General features: G+C 43.0%; 1 protein-coding gene across 1 annotated transcript in view; it reads left to right on the top strand.

The window, feature by feature from the left end:
- The window catches only part of LOC311111344 (immunoglobulin superfamily DCC subclass member 3-like), a gene marked incomplete at both ends in the record, with an annotated part of 88434 nt that overhangs the window by 50060 nt on the left and 20636 nt on the right, over nt 1-17738 (top strand). Inside the window, 4 exon segments of the mRNA XM_084154064.1 lie at nt 7907-8051; nt 8524-8654; nt 8890-9027; nt 13431-13589. Coding sequence (XP_084010190.1) covers nt 7907-8051; nt 8524-8654; nt 8890-9027; nt 13431-13589 — 573 coding nt within the window.

The following is a 17738-nucleotide window of genomic DNA, read 5'->3' as shown; positions in this document are numbered from 1 at the left end:
CCAAGTTATCGTTACTCATTGTGTATTTATTCCTTGTGTAATAATTGTTATATTATTTTTCTATTTTTCTCTCTGCATTGTTGGGAAGGGCTCGTAAGTAAGCATTTCAATGTTAGACTACACCTGTTGTTTTCGAAACGTGACAAATAAAATTGGATTTGATTTGGATTCGATTTTTATGATATAGAGTATACTAGTTACAGTAGATGAGGGGCTCTGCTCAGAGCTGTGCTGCTGGATATGCTCATTTTAAGGTAAAGCCACAGAGGGTTGACAGTGTTTGAATCTCAGAGCTTGTCACTGGGACGTGATTCCCATAGACTGTAAAATAATATGGACGAAGCCATCGATGACGTCACCCCATTGTTTCCTATGAGAATGCTCAGTGGCGCATTTGAAGATCAGGAAGTGTCATTTCAGCCTGTCACAATTTTGCTACATGGAGGAGTTTTTGGAAACAGCGCATGTGCAGTTTGAGCTACTCTAGGAAGTGACGTTGCAGGCTAGCTTAGTGCTGCTCCCTCTTAAATTGAGGGCCGTCCGAGGTACTGCAGGCTTCCATTAGCAACTAAATTATTCCTTTAACTTCGTCTCTGTGTGATTTTAAAGTAATCGGTTCAAGTACATACATCTGATGAAATAAAATCAATTATTGGTAACATGATTGTGTTCAATATATATTTTTTATATCTATGAATATTGACCACGAAGATCGCCATTTCACCATTCACTATAATGGAGTAGGTTAGGCAAATCTCTTTATGGCAACACAAGGTTGCTAGTCCAAGATGGGGATATTATAGTTGGGCCCTTGAGGCACTAATCCTCAAATGCCTCAGTTAAAAAAGTGCTGTTTAAATGTATAATGTGTATGGGAAAACAAAACAGAAGCTGGCTGCCTGTACAGTACATTTGTCAGGCTGAGTAAGTGTCAGAGGCAAAGTAATAGCATTCTAGTACTGGTGGTAATTAAGAAATATTAGGCTACTGAAAGTATGTGTAGGGCTTTACAGTAGCTTTATTTCTTCCTGTCCTTTATTGTCTGTAACCTCTAAAGAGCAAGTAGTTAGGGTTGGAGGAATTCTAAATAAGCTTGGTCAAATTTTAATCACAACTGTGGTCTCTATACATCAATTTGGAGACTTCAGGGTCAAGTCTTGACAGGGAATGCAGCATTTCTCAGTAGAGCTTAAAATTAAATGCAACTTATTAAATGTTAATTGACGACACAGTGCATGACGTGCTTACAGTGCTCCAGCACCACTTCAGTACATCTTCATTATCTTCGCCATCATCTTGTTCCTCACTTCCTCAGACGTGTTTTTCCGTCTCTGGGCCTAATTTCAGTTCTGACTTTTTTTAAAATCTTTTTACTAACTCCCTCCGCCTTTGTTTTTCGGGGGAATTGGGGCTAACAAAAACAAGCCGCTAGAAAAACGACTGTGTGAATGCTGATCCTCTCCGGACGTAGCGAGCTTTCTGTAGGATCCCGTAGAGCCGCGCGGGGTTCTAGCTTAGCTTAAATAAATGTTACCAGTTGAAAAAGAACAGGGGAAGAGAGCAAGGAGGGGGTCTAGGCCTCTTGTTATGCTAAGAGTGTTCAGATAAGTCCTGCTCGGTCCAAGTTAATTACGGTTGACATTTAAATAAGTGCACTTGTCTTGAACATGGTGGGAGAGCTGAGAAAAAGGCAGGCATCTCTCTAATTGAGTTTGTGTTGCATGCCCCACCCCCACATCACAGCACCAAGCCCACAGCACTGCTTTGTTCCACAGGGAGCTGATATGGGAAATGCAGCTGCTGAATGAGGGAAAACACATTATGGATGTATCTGCACAGGTGTTTTTGTGGATTCTGCCATGTTCTCTTCCAGAGATTACGTTGTTTGAAGCATAAACCTACAGTATGTTCTGTTATTTTACATGTATGAAGCGAGATCGCCCAGATCAACAAATTCACTGTGGCTATGTGTGTTGTCATTCTGGTGAGGTTTACTTCACACTGATACAGTATGTGTTAACAATTGGAGTGAGCCGGACTGGACTGTCAGCTCCATTAAGCAAGGTTGTATTGTGGTCTTCGTTAAGTGGCGCATTTGAAGATCAGCTATTGCTGCTTCAGACCTCACGTGGCTTTGACAGTACGTTGTTTATGTATTCTACAGATTCGGTGCCTTTTGTGATTGAGGAGGATGAAACAATGAACATTAAAATCTTAAGCTTTTTTTTATTTGATGTGACAAAGTAATGTGTGTACTTGATAGAAAATACCTTTTCCCATCTCAATGTAGAGTATTAAGTTCTTATTCTGTATTATTTTCTCTTTTGTTATTCAACTATTCATTTTTCCAATAAGCTTGAGATCAGCTTCTGGCATAATCTCACAGTTTAGATGTCCCTTGTAAATAATGGCATATTGTAATTAAAGAGAAAATCAAGAAAAACTGACCAGCACCATCCTTTCCAGTTTACGATGAAGAAATTTCTAATCTAACTCCACATTTTCGCAAGAAATGTGCAAGAATGCTGCGTAATTCCTGACAAAATTGAAATAGCCTTATTTACCCTGATTTAATACACACAATAAAAACACTATTGATGTTATATTTTGTGTATTTAATACAAAAATGTAAAAAAATTATCTCGTAACAGGGATGAATGCACCGCAACAGGGTTGAAAATCATGTAACAGGGTTGAGTGAAAAGCATCACGTGTCATATGTTTTATCTTTTGAGATCACTAACATGTTGCCATTTTTTAAACATTTTAAACATTTTTAAACCTACTGTCAACATAGCTTTTAAAATCTAAAGAATCTAGATGAAAGCTAGACAGAGTAAAACACATTAATGAACTAATAACAGTAACAACATTTCATTGATTTCATAAAAATATCCATCTGATAATGGCAGGAGTCTGTTTGAACATTGAGCAAACATCTTAACATTGACAACCTATATAGGTCACATGTTGCCATTTTTTAACATTTTAAACTACTGTCAACATAGCTTTTAAAGTTTAAACAATCAAGATGAAATCTAGACAGATTAAAACACATTAATAAACTAACAACAGTTACAACATTTCATTGATTTCATGCAGATCTTCTGACATCACTTGGTACAGCTGTGGATTTTGACGAAGTCTTCTTTTCTAAACGCTGGAGCCTTTTTTTGTACTTTTCTTTGGCCCTTCTTTCTTCATCAAGACATTTCTGTAAATCAGCTACCTGCTTTCTCAATTTGTCTTTTGTCTTTCTTGATTTTTTCTTCCCCTTCACAGATTGTCTAAAACAAACAAATAGACAATTCAATTCAATTTTATTTATTGTATCAAATCATAACAAGGTAAGTTCATAAGCAGTATAAATAAATGTTAAGGATACTATTACAATGTGAATATGTCTAAGCAGTTTTGAAGAAATAGTGTACAAAGTTACCAGAAATCATATTTGTATGCACTCCTTTGCACTCCTATTCTCTCTCTCTCTCTCTCTCTCTCTCTCACACACACAATCTTTTTCCTAACCTTGTGGGCTCATGTGACATCACCACGTCTCTATCAGGACTTTGTGGAGGGGTGGCAATAGTATTAACAGCCATTTCCCTTTGCTTTTGCCGCTCCTTCGCTTTTCTCCATCCCTTTCTCCTCATCTTTTGACCTCTCTTAACTATATCTCCTATTCCTTTCTTCTTTCCTGCTAAAACATATTTTGTCCATCTCATGCGTTCACTCCTGAGGTACTTTTCCCTTCGTTCTGGATCAGCATTTCTTCTTGCCCTGTACTCTCTTTGCCTTTCTGCTGCTGTTTTTGCCATTGTTGAATCTGAAATTGTAGGTCAAGGTCAAGTCAATGACCAGTTTACTCTCCAAAACTAATTACTGTATCCTTTTAATCACTATGTAGTAAAATGAACGTGAACTTGCAGATAATACTCCTAAATATGTCAGTACAAACCAGTCGGCTAGTGAACATGAACCCCTCACGCACCAGTTGCCAAGGCAGTATACTGTATGTCTTTTTAGACTAGTCTTCATTTACATTCTCTAGTCTTTTTATGCATTACCAAATTATGCTTTAAAGCAACAAAACTTTATTTTCTGTTGATTGTGTGTCCATGACCACCACCACCTCGTGTCTTAAAGATCTTACATTTCCAGGAGAATTACCTGACCACCGGCGCGCGGATGTCCCTCACCTTCCTCTCTATGTGTGTTTCCTTTCTGCTGCTGTTTTTTCCATTGTTGAATCTGAAATTGTAGGTCAAGGTCAAGTCAATGACCTGCTTACTCTTCAAGACTAAATATTGTATCCTTTTAATCACTATGTAGTAAAATGAACATGAACTTGCAGATAATACTCCTAAATATGTCAATGTATATAGGAGAGAGAACAAATTAATTGTCACTTTTTTTAAGTTATTATTTTCAAAAATTCCTCGTACTTTTAGTTGATACTGTAAAACCGTAAACAACAAACATTCAACAAGAAAATATGATTGGTATTAAGCAATATACATTAAATATTGCTAAGATTTAACAGCTATTCAACCCTGTAACATTGAAAAATGTGATGGGGTTGAATGTGACAGGGTTGAAGATTTTGTGCTAATCTGTTGCTAATTCGGGATGCTAGCAGCTAGCAGTGTGCCACATGGCCTTATTCAACAAAAGACATTGTTATACTTCATAGCTATAAAAACAATTCTTGGTAAAATCTTAACTATGAATTCCCCCCCCCCCCCCAACAGAGTTGAATACCTGAGATTGACAAAGCCCATATGTGCTTAAAAAACATGAAATATTTATAAAAAGTGAGAGAGCAGCTTACCACTTGTCACACCAGGCTTCTCTGAAGACTTGTATGATGTCACTTCCTCATAAATGATGTCCACAGGATCAAACCATTATTTAATTGTGAGTGGGGGTATTGTTGCGTTACGGGGTTGAAAGAAATACAAGGACAGGGGTAAAAGCCTGAATTTCTCAGAAAATAAAATGTCTTATGCTGAGAAAATGGATTATGCATAATAAGGGGGCATATACAATTAATTTAACAAAAAAAAAGCATTATTATTTAACACTGTGTACTCAAAATGAGTCACGCCATTTGCATGATGGTCAATAGGGACAGGCGAAATTCTTAATACTCCTAAGAAAAGCAAACATATAAGTATTGAAATTCATCTCTGTTTAAAATCATATTCTCTACTCCATATTAAAAACATGTAAAACTTTGAAATGTTGTAATTTAAGTGTAGTTCGATAAATGTTCTTACAAGTTATAACACTAGTACATCTTGGGACACTGACAATACTGAAATGTCACCGAATCTGTAGAATGACCCTACAGTTGCACACTGTAAATGTAGTCTACAGTTCTGAGGATGCACAAAGTGATTGTTTTATTTTCAAGCTCATTTTCTCTATCATGGGCAATGGGTTATGGGTTGCGTTTTACATGAAAGGGCATTTTACTAGAGCATTTAGCCCTGACAACGGTATGCTATTTTCTCCCATTCAAATAGCGATTAACCTACCAACAGAGGATCCACAAGACTGACACAGATCAATGCAAAACACTCACCAGAAAACTTTGTTGTTAACATAATCAGTTCTATGATAGCGAACATAATAATAATAAATAATATGCCATTTAGCAGACGCTTTTATCCAAAGCGACTTACAGTCGTGCGTGCATACATTTTTGTGTATGGGTGGTCCCGGGGATCGAACCCACTACCTTGGCGTTACAAGCGCCGTGCTCTACCAGCTGAGCTACAGACATCAGACTTCTCTTTCACTGCTGCTGTTAGCCTAGTCTGCTGTTAGCCTAGTCTGCTGTTAGCGTAGGCTACTGTTAGCTTAGGCTGCTGTTAGCCTAGTCTGCTGTTAGCCTAGGCTGCTGTTAGCCTAGTCTGCTGTTAGCCTAGTCTGCTGTAAGCTTAAGCTGCTGTTAGCCTAGGCTGCTGTTAGCCTAGTCTGATGTTAGCCTAGTCTGCTGTTAGCCTAGTCTGCTGTTAGCCTAGTCTGCTGTTAGCCTAGTCTGCTGTTAGCCTAGTCTGCTGTTAGCCTAGTCTGCTGTTAGCCTAGTCTGCTGTTAGCCTAGGTCGCTGTTAGCCTAGGTTGATGTTAGCCTAGTCTGCTGTTAGCCTAGGTTGCTGTTAGCCTAGGTTGCTGTTAGCCTAGGTTGCTGTTAGCCTAGTCTGATGTTAGCCTAGTCTACTGTTAGCCTAGTCTGCTGTTAGCCTAGTCTGCTGTTAGCCTAGGTTGCTGTTAGCCTAGTCTACTGTTAGCCTAGTCTGCTGTTAGCCTAGGCTGCTGTTAGCCTAGTCTGCTGTTAGCCTAGTCTGCTGTAAGCTTAGGCTGCTGTTAGCCTAGGCTGCTGTTAGCCTAGTCTGATGTTAGCCTAGTCTGCTGTTAGCCTAGTCTACTGTTAGCCTAGGTTGCTGTTAGCCTAGTCTGCTGTTAGCCTAGGTTGCTGTTAGCCTAAGCTGCTGTTAGCCTAGTCTGCTGTCAGCCTAGTCTGCTGTAAGCTTAGGCTGCTGTTAGCCTAGGCTGCTGTTAGCCTAGTCTGATGTTAGCCTAGTCTGCTGTTAGCCTAGTCTGCTGTTAGCCTAGGTTGCTGTTAGCCTAGTCTGCTGTTAGCCTAGGTTGCTGTTAGCCTAGGCTGCTGTTAGCCTAGTCTGATGTAAGCTTAGGCTGCTGTTAGCCTAGTCTGCTGTTAGCCTAGTCTGCTGTTAGCCTAGGTTGCTGTTAGCCTAGTCTGCTGTTAGCCTAGTCTGCTGTTAGCCTAGTCTGCTGTTAGCCTAGGTTGCTGTTAGTCTAAAATCAGAATAGCACCCTGAGAACAACTGCGCACATTATTACATTACATCACTGTCCTCTCCCACCTGGCCCCTTCCTCCCCTACATCACTGTCCTCTCCCACCTGGGCCCTTCCTCCCTACATCACTGTCCTCTTCCTCTTCTTGACCATACTGTTTAATCACTGGGCACAGTAAGGGGGCTAATTAGACTTCATTTATCTAGTTCAGGAAGTCAAGTGCCTGCCTGGGCCTGGCTGACTGTCTGGCTGACTGTCTGTCGTTTGGCCACAGCATTACAGTACATCTGCAGCCCTGGCCATCACACTGTCATTACTCTCCCGCAGAATCCTACTGTATGTTTATAAATGTCTCACCCCACCTGATGGAGCACCCACTACGGTGGTTCAGTCTTTACTCTTTACCCATGGACCCCCCCCCCCCCCCCCCACGGAGCTGTAGTCCGAGGTCTCTCTCTCTCTGAGCCCAGCTGTGTTTGTTAGCATAGCGTATGAGCCGAAGCGGTCTGAGTAGTGCGCCTAACTAGGAACCTTTCATTTATTCCAGTGTCACTGATGAGGGCCAGATTATCCAAACACAGGCTTTCCCCTGGAACTAGGGGTAATGAGCACTAGGGTTTCCTGCACAGTGATTGCTGACAGTAGAACACAGGTAATTGCCTAATCACATGGCAGCTCCCTGCCCTGGTCAGACTAGTCTCGGCTCCGCTGCTCATTTGGTTCATTTCATTGCAATGTGTCTGCTCAAGGTTAAGAGCCCCCCAGCGTTTCTTTAGATAAAGCCACTGGATTATGACTCATTCCATTGAAAGATGGAGCCATTATTTCCTTTTTGCCAATACGTTAATTGCCTTCCAGTGCGGGAATGGGTATAAAAATACTTTTACACTGTAGGTAATACCTCCCTGGTAATTGGTTATGATTAACTGGGTTGGTGTGCCACTGAGTTTAGGACACTAGTACACTGTTACTGAACATGGCAGTAATATTTACTGTAGGCCTATGTGAAAGATGCTCTGAAAAATGTTGCGTAGGTTTTCAAACATTGAATTGACCGCTGCGTCTCCCCTCTCTCTCCAGCGATGGCGGAGTTCCATGTCCAGCCGCGGTCAGTGCGTGCGGAGGAGGCGGGCATGGGGCGGTTCCAGTGCCAGATTCACGGCCTGCCTGAGCCTGCCATCAGCTGGGAGAAAGATGGCCGCTCCGTGGACACTAAGGATGAGAGGTACAGTAAAGTAGGGTTCCTCTGTGTTAATCACCTCAGCTGTGCCTACCAACTACTGTACCTGCACACATAACTCTGGTTATCTAGAAGCGAGCAGTCCAAACTTTATTTCACAGCTATAGAGATAAACAAATTCACTGTAGCAGCTTCACAACCTTCACTTAACTGTTACCCAGCCAAGTCTCACTCAGCTCAGATCAACACCACCTGGAATCCAGTGTGCTGTAGCCTCCCTTGTGTCTGTCTAGCTGTTTTAAATGGAGTTTACGTTGCGTGTGTAAACACACTTAATCAAGCAAACAATTATCTACTCCCTCTTTCTTTTTCTCTCCCTCCCTCTATCTATCTCTCTCTTCTCCCCCTCTCTCTTTTTCTCTCTTTCCCTTTCTCCCTCTGCCCTCCCTCCCTCCCTCCCCCACCCTCTCTCTCTATCTCTCTCTCCCTCCCTCCTCCCATTCCTTCTCTCTGTCAGGTATACCCTGCTCCCCACTGGTGTCCTGCAGATCACAGGTCTGCGTCAGGAGGATGGTGGTGTGTTCTGCTGTGTGGCCCACAACAGTGCAGGAGTAAAGCACAGTGCCGGGGCTCGCCTCACCGTCTCAGGTCTCAATACTCATATATACATATATATATATATATATACACACACACATACACACCTTCCCTTGGTATCCACCCACCGCACAAATATGCATCATCTCACACAGCCTAACCGCCAAGATGCTCACGCTGGAGATAATGCACAACAGTGAAATCCAATTAAATGTTGCAATCCATAAAGCTCTCGCACACTCACGCTTGCGTCACTCTCTCCCCCCCCCCCCCTTTTTTTTTGCAGGCTCCCAGTCTTCTGTTTACAAAGAGCCCATGATCCTCGTGGGTCCTGAAAACCTCACTCTCACCGTTCACCAGACGGCCATCTTGGAATGTGTTGCCACAGGATATCCCCGCCCCATCGTGTCATGGAGCAGGCTTGGTAAGACCAAAACCCTGCTTTCTCTTTTACATCAAATCAAAGCTGCAGCCTTCAGGGTGCTGCACAGGCGTTAAACCACCCTGCCTCTCAGGCCTTGAGGTCTATAGAACCCTTCTATCTTCCAAAAGGTTCCGTGTTAGATTGCTTGTCTAGTTTGCAATCATCCAAAACCCGACTTGAAATACATCACTATTGCAGCTGATTTAAAAACCATGTCACCATAGTAGTATAGCTGAATTATATATACATTTATATAAAGCACACAGGCAAAATACAGAGATTGAAGTGGACATTCTGTTAAACGGAACATTTTGATACAATAAGATACAGCGGCTTTGCGTGTGAAATTGGTCATGGCTTGCTGCCTTCACAGCGTGCACGGAGCCCATTTTTTCCCAGATGGTTCCAAATTATTTGGAATGTTGAAAGCCTATGTACCAGACATTATCTTGCTGACCTTGATATAAATTAATGGAGGAAAAAAGCAGTGTTCAGTGACTGCTTCTAATGTGGTACAGCACAGTGATAAAGTAGGCTACTGCTGTCCAGTGTGTATTTGTGTGTGTTTTTGTACGCACGCGCAGTTGGGTTGATGTTTATGTGTTTGTTGAAGTGTGCATGTATGTATGTGTGTCTGGGTTAGCTCGTCTCTGCATTGTGTACATACGTGTAGTATGTTCCTTTATGTAATGTCTAGTAGAACATTCATCTTATGTACACATGAAGCAGGGGATTGCAGCCTTGATCAGTCTTTGGGGGCTAAACACAATCTTGTTTTTTGATGAATGCTTTCTTTACTCTCCTGGTAGAGATGAACCTCTAAAGTGAGTAAGTGAAACACAGGCAGGATTGAGCCCAGGCAGGATTCAGTCCCCCCCGCTTCACACGTTCCTCTTGGCCATCACTCAAAGTCTGCCACTACCAATTTTGCAATCTGATATTTGTTTTTCAAAGCTATTATCCAATCTGATTTGCTGTTCAAAATGTAAATTGCAGCCTCTCCCCAACCAGAGAGGAGCCTTAATCAGATTGTGGATATTGCCTCGCACAATGTTGCTGTAATTAAATGCTGACACAATGGGATTTCAGCAGGGGCGTCATGCAACCATTATTTTAGAGGGGGCAAGAAGTACGTGAGGATGGAGGGGGGGTGATGAAGTTGGAGATTTTTCAAACACCTGAAAAAGCTTTTTCCTGCTATCTAGAGCCATAATCATTATGCCTAATTTTTCTGCATAGGTTATCTAAGCATACCTCTTTAGCTTTTCAATTGTCATTTTAATGAATGATGCACATTGATGCTTTAAAGGTGCAATATGCAGAAATCGCTCCGCCATTTCCTGGTTGAAAAAAATAGTTCGCCCAATTTCAGTTTATGTGACAAAACAAGCAATGCATAGTATAAAGAATAATTGTACAATCTAAACCGCTGTGAAATATATTTTTGTATTTTCTGAAAGTATTGTACAAAACTGAAAGTAAAAGTCGCAAAAACGAAACTTAAGAACAGGAAGCATAGAAATAGTGCACATAGAACAGATCTACCGCTTTTTACTTGCTTTCGATGAGAATGACAGACATATTACTCACATTTCTTTGTGAATTTGGTCAGGTTTCCCAAAAAGTTACATATTGCAGCTTTAAGAACTTTTATGCCTTAGGACTTTAGTACAACTGCCACACCGGTATATAGTATCATAACCAAATAATTAAAGCTATTTTAGTATTTTCTCAAGTCTAGCAACCGTGCCAGCAGACATGCCAGCTAAGATAGTTAGACAAGCTACTCTAACTTGATTGATAGCCTGAAGTGGCTTCTTGGTAGCTAGTTATGAGGTTGGGAGATTGGGAACTTATCTAGCTGGCTAACTAAAGCCAACTTCATAAAATTGCTAGTTGGCTAGTATTACAGAGAAACAACAATACATTTTTGTTTTATTTATTAATCAAGAAGGAATCAATAGGCTACATAGCTTGATCAAATTCATTTACAAACATTCCTCCTGCGAGTCCTGTTCATCACCGGCAGTTAAAATCAAATCAAACACTGTGTGTGTCACTCGACACTCTCTCTCCTTCTCCGCTGACGTAGCATATCTTTGCTCTGTGGTGCACCTTGGAAGGAACCACTTACTAGAGAGAATAGGGGGGAGGGGGGGAATAGTCAGGGTGTCCCTCCGCAAAATACTGCTGACAGATCTTTTTCAATAAATAAGGAAGATAAAAAGTGGGCTTAAAATTAAGTTGAGTAATTAATTTAACATCTGAAAAATGTAAAAATAGGACAAAACTGAGGGGGCACGTCCCCTTGTTCCCCTTATGGGCATGACGCCTCTGGATTTCAGTGTATTCGATTACAGGGAGTGAGGGCCTGGGGATAAGCTGCATAATAAATGTAATAGATTCACATCAGTCAGTCCTTAATGCCAGAGTTTGTTTGGAGCTTTTCATTCATCAGCACTGGTGCTCCCTGGGCTACTTTTTGCCGGTTCTCTGCCTGTTTGACACTAACTAAATTACAGCCTGACATAGAGATAGCTGCATCCATTCAGACAGCACACACACACACACACACACACACACACACAGAGAGAGAGAGAGAGAGAGAGAGAGAGAGAGAGAGAGAGAGAGAGAGAGAGAGAGAGAGAGAGAGAGAGAGAGAGAGAGAGGAGAGAGAGAGAGAGAGAGAGAGAGAGAGAGAGAGAGAGAGAGAGAGAGAGAGAGAGAGAGAGAGAGTTTCTGTGAGAGAGAGTTTCTGTGAGAGAGAGTTTCTGTGAGAGAGATGGTGGAACTGTAAACTGTGTCCAACTGTTGATTTTACAGTTCACTCAGCAGCTAGCCCGACTTGGGTAAGGCTTATTGTAGAGGGGTGATAACGGCCATTCTATGGTCCCTTTATTTATGGAACTGGACTGGGGCTGGTAGTGGGAGGGTCGGGCTGAGAGCCTGAGGCTTGTACTTAACAGTACCATGGAGCATCTTTAAGTTATACTGTACTAGCCATAGCTTCTACTACAGTCGATAAGAAACTCCACTGGCTGACAAAGCTGACTAGGCTGTTTCAATTGGGTTGTAAATATGTATGAATAATAATAATAATATCCTGTAGCCTACAGCCCACTGTTGGCGCTGTTTGTTGCAGCTACATGAACACAGAAGGGCTGAGGTTTGTATATTGTTGTTTGAAGGCATTCTCGTGAAATCTGGATGTACTGTGCGCCGTTTTCCATTCTCTTGTTTCTCTTCAGCCCACAGTGCAGTGTCTTGTAGAGGTCCAGGTTTGTGGAGTGTTTCCAAATGGCCCTCCCATTCCTTGTTGTGGTTCTGCTCAGATGCACATAGTGCTCACAGAGGAGACGTGTGTGTGTTGCCCTCCTATAAAAGGCCCGGGCCAGACCATATGGCCCCAGTCTCTGGCTAGCTGTCTGCTAGCGATCTGTCTGAGGATGTGAGGAGAGGAGGATGGCCAGTCTGCTGTCTCTGCAGGCTTTTAGCATAGCGGCCATGTCCCCCGCACAGTCCTTTAACACTCTAAGCCGGGACACACAGGACGCAGATGTTACAAAGATAAAGAGGGACTAAAATATCTTCGGCTGTGCCATGTCTTTCTTGGTCCTACCCCCAGTATCAGGTCATTGTAATAGGACGATATGGACAGGGTATTTGATGGAGGGACAGAGGGACTGGCAGCCTAGCTTATCTGTGTAGCTCTGCATGCTCAGAGGGCATTTCCCCAGTTTAAAGCATGGTGTGGCTGAGGCAGTAGAGGGCTTTGTCAAACCGGAAATCGAACTGGTTTGTGTGTGTCACTAGCCTGTCAGAGAGCAGGGTGGGGAGGAGGGGGCGGGGGAGGTAAAACAGACCCCCTCACACACACATACAATCACACACACTAACACACAATGGAGTCATGGCAACATAGTTCTTCTGCGTCACTTGCTGTGTCGGAGTGGCCTTGGCCCTCGCCTAATACACTCGCCTCGTTTGCCACCTTTGTACTGAATATGGTGATTCCCACAAGATGTGCTCTGTCACACTTGTGAGAACTGATCTGATATTTACTGTGAAATGTGTTTCTCAGCGGTATGGGGAGAACTAAAATAGCATCTCCTCTTCTCCAGCGTTTACTCTTTTGTGTACATTATAGTATGTTTAATCAATCATTAATCTCCCTTGGTATTTTTATAGCCTTTTTGTGTATATTTAAAGGGCATATTTTTTTATATTCTAAGCTAACTCAGCTAATTTGCTATCTCCCTCCTCTCCTCCTCTTCTCTCTCTCTCGCTTTCTCTCTCTCTCTCTATTCCTTCCCTCATTTCATTTTCATCTCCTCTCCTATTCCCTCCCCTCCCCTCTCCTCCTCTCATCTCCTCCTCCCCTCTCCTCTCCCCTGTCTCCTCAGATGGCCGTCCGATAGGTGTGGAGGGCATCCAGGTGCTGGGTACAGGGAACCTGATGATCACAGATGTCGGGGTCCAGCACTCTGGCGTCTACGTCTGCGCTGCCAACAAACCAGGGACCCGTGTACGCAGAACCGCTCAGGGACGTCTGGTGGTCCAAGGTGAGCCTTTACTTACACACCCACTCAGTATAGTGTGTGTGTGTGTGTGTGTCTGTGTGTGTGTGTGTGTGTGTGTGTGTGTGTGTGTGTGTCAGTGGAGGCTGGTGGGAGGAGCTATAGGAGGACGGGCTCATTGTAATGGCTGGAATTAAAAAATGGAATGGAGTCAAACGTGATTTCCATGTGTTTGATCCCTTTCCATTTATTCCATTCCAGCAATTACAATGAACCCGTCCTCCTATAGCTCCTCCCACCAGCCTCCACTGGTGTGTGTGTGTGTGATTTTGAATGGAAATCAATTTTAGGTCCACACAAGGTTAGTAAAACAAATGTGTGTGTGTCTCATTCGCTGTGTGATTTTCTTACTCATATTTGACCAATTGGAGGTGGTTAGGGGTGCAGGTAGGGCCTTCTGACACAGAGTAGGAAGCATTCAGCGTTTGCCTCACATGCTTAACGGCCAAAGGGCCTGCCCATGTGTCAATGTCTATGGTTTCTTTATCAATCAGTGAAAACTAGAAAGCGCCCTCAGCTAACTATCTGATGAGATATACTGTACAATACATGTGTTTTATGATGAATAAGTAACTAAAGGCTAAATCCTTGAAGAAGCATTGCTTCATATTCACATGGCAACAGTGTTCTCCTCCTGGACGTATTTCACAGTCGGGGCGCATATGACTGACTGACTGTCTGGCTATGAGAGGGTTGTTATGGTGATAAGGCCTCAGTGACTATATAGAGGAGCAGCATACGGCCGACTCCCTCCCGCCATCCGGACAGCTGTTTTGATCAGAGTAAGGTAGGCTGTTGCTTAAGAGAATTGATGTGATCTTCCTGGCCAGATGGTTGGCACAGCGGCCCTCTGCTCACTGCACTACCCTTCATTTACCTCAGAGCGGGAGAGTGAGGGGCGAGAGAGAGAAATGGAAAAAGAGAGAGTGGGGAGAGAGAGAGAAGGAATAAGAGAGAGTGAGAGAGATTAGGAGGAGAGGGAGAGAGAGAGGGAAGAAGAGAGATTGGGGGAAGAGTAATAGAGAGTAGGGGGAGAGGGAGAGAGAGAAGGGTAGAGAGAGAGAGGAGGGGATTGAAAGAGGGAGAGAGAAAGATAGTGAGGGAATGGGGGAAAGCGTGCTGATCAGACCCACACCACAATTGCACATCAATACTCTCCCTGACCCACCATCCCCCCGCCCCCCTCCAGCCCTTCCCTCCAGCCCCTCCTTACATACACACAGCCTCTAAAGAGAAAACAGAGAGAGATGGAGAGAGAGAGATGAAAAGGAACAGAGAGAGAGCGAGATGAGAGAGAGAGATAAAAGGGGAGATGGAGAGAGTGATGGACAGGAGGATAGAGCCAACCTAATCCTCATCATACCACAGTACCTAGAATGGTGTGAATTTCAGGTCCCGGCACCTTTACTGACAGGGTGACATACAGTATGGAGATAGCTGAGATTAGAAAACCATCATAACACCTCTTCTCTTAAAATTAGAATTAGATAGATAGAGGATGCTAAATAACTAGAACTAGAAAGGGGAGGGTTTGTTTACGGGAAGATAGGATAGATAGAAAGATTAGAAACAGAAGGATAGCTGACAGGCAAATCAACCTGCTGATGTGAGAGTAGGAGGGAAAATAGTTGCTGATTGTGGGAAGGATCTCATTGTAAATTACGACTAGATGATCCCTAATTGCAGTCTAATTATTAGGAAAATAACTCAAGTTATCTTATCATGGATGACAATATTTATGCGGCTATTAATACGGGTAGCGATGAATAACGAGGGGAGATAATTACGCCAACAGAAATAGCAACAGCAAAACCAACCAACAGCTCGGATCGGATCCGGGAGGAGCGTAATCACAAATTTGAGGCGAAACTAAACACTGTTTAATTAAGAGGTATTAGAGATTTGCATTACCTGTACCTCTGTGTCAATTAGAGCAAATGGAGCATGGCTCATAGCTCACAGGGAGGAGGGAAAGAATGACTCCTAGGGAGGGAGAGATTGAGGGATGGATCATTGGCTGGAGGCTGAAGGTCAGTAGTTGTGTAGTGTGCAATACTGAAAGGCTTTTTGGGGAAAGATACTGTATCTGCGCTGCATTGCCTTTTACTCAGTTTATGTGTTCTATAATAGGTAGTTGGCCGTTTGTGAACAGATTCCCTGTTCCCTCTCCTCCTCTTCCTCTTCCTCCTCCTCCTCTCTTTTTGGGTTCCTAGATCTGCTTCTCCTCAGCTCTAATGACGTTAGTCTGATCCTCAGCTAATCATTTTGTTGCTAAACTCTGTCGCTAATTCCCCCCCCACACACACACACACAATCTAGTTCTGATAAATGTGATTAGGCCCAGAATAATACACCTTCATTCCTCTCTTTCCCTTCTCTCTAGAAGGCTCTGGGAGCTTCCTTCTTTTTCAAAATACCTTGGTAGCTTATGTTTTCAAACCACTGGTGAAAAAACATAGTTGTTGTGCAGCATAGTATGGGGAATGGGAAAGCCCCTGTCAGCAAGTTACTGTATCTATGTAGCAAGGCACTTGATATTCAGTTTGTAAGTAGCTCAATATCTGTCTTTCCTTGTTTCCCCTGCATCTGCCACAGCCCCAGCAGAGTTTGTGCAACCTCCCCAGTCCATCTCCCGGCCTGTGGGCACCACTGCTATCTTCACCTGCCAGGCGCAGGGCGACCCTGTGCCCCAGCTCACCTGGCTGAAGAACGGGCAGATCCTGGAGCCTGGAGGGCACGTCAAACTTAGGAACAACAACACGTGAGTTAACGTACAGCCATAGAGATACAGATAGTAAATGTGTTCTATTGACTTGTGTGCTGACAGTAACAGGGACTGTACTCATTCTGTATTGTAATAACACTATATCCATTCATTCATGCATCCATCTATCCACTGTAACAAAGCTACATCCCATATGTGCATGGCTGGCAGTGTCATTGGCGTAATCAAACGCTCCATTATTTCTCTCTTGATTGATCTGATCTACTGCGCTAATGAAACAGCTGGCAAAGATGTCTGCCAAGAGATACACTGACTTGTTTTAAATGGAGCTGTAACATTACATTACGAGGGTATCTATCGACTCACTGCTGGACCGGCTCCCAAGGCTGTCTGGTGGAATTTCCAGGAACAGAACAGAAGGCACGGCCAGGTTATTGTGTCATTTAACATTCTCCATATGAGAGATGATGAGGCCAGGTTATTGTGTTTAGTATTGTGGTGGCCGGGCGGGTTGAGGCAGGCAGGGAGAGACGGGAGGGTTGTAATGGGGCTGGGACTGGCCTGGCTCCAGGTCTAGGAGGGTGGCTCTGTGTAATGATAATGATTAAGGTCTGCTACTGTATTTACAGCTTTGCTGTTTTATTGTCCTGAGTGGTTGTCACCACCAGTGTTTCCCCAGAACCGTTAAACACGGAGCCAGACAGCCTGGTGGCCAATGTCAGAATGCTTCTCATTCAGGTCAAAGAGTACATTTACATTTAAGTCATTTAGCAGACGCTCTTATCCAGAGTGACTTACAAACATGTAAACATGACTCCAAACATAGCCTAGGGTATGTGGTAGAGCTAGGAGTTATAGCTCAGTAATACCTCAGATTACTGGATGCTTGGATGGTTCTCCTGAATTTGGTGCGCTTACTTTTCAAGGTATTCTATCAATGTCCTGCATGTGTTTTGATGTTTTCCTGTTGAAGATTTCACAGTGGCTATTCCCTATATAGTGCACTACTTTTGACCAGAGCCCATAACACAAAGAATATACAGTATATCATTATATATGAGGTATAACTATATTTGTTCACGCAGACAGGGGAGATCGTATTATGCATACATTTTAACTGTCAGCCTTTGAAAGATTTATAGGTTTGATTTATTTCTGGCTGTGGGAAATGAAAGAAATTCTGTTTTATATACAGGTTTATTATACATGATAAGTTCAGTGCTGTGCACCAGTCGTGTTTTGCATGAGTGAGAATCCATCTGTTTGTGTTAATATTTATAAATGCGAAGGATGGTGAAGTGATTACATTACATATGCACAAGAAAATCAATAAAGCGGGACAGTGAAGTACATGTAAATGATGCAGGTGTTCTAGACCTAGTGGTACATGGGGGAGAGAGAGGCCTAGG

This window comes from Coregonus lavaretus, assembly GCF_964263955.1.
Source record: "Coregonus lavaretus genome assembly, chromosome: 37".
Classification (NCBI taxonomy): domain Eukaryota; kingdom Metazoa; phylum Chordata; class Actinopteri; order Salmoniformes; family Salmonidae; genus Coregonus; species Coregonus lavaretus.
The sequence above is the reverse complement of the archived record's forward strand: the minus strand, read 5'-3'. Positions and strand labels throughout refer to the sequence as shown.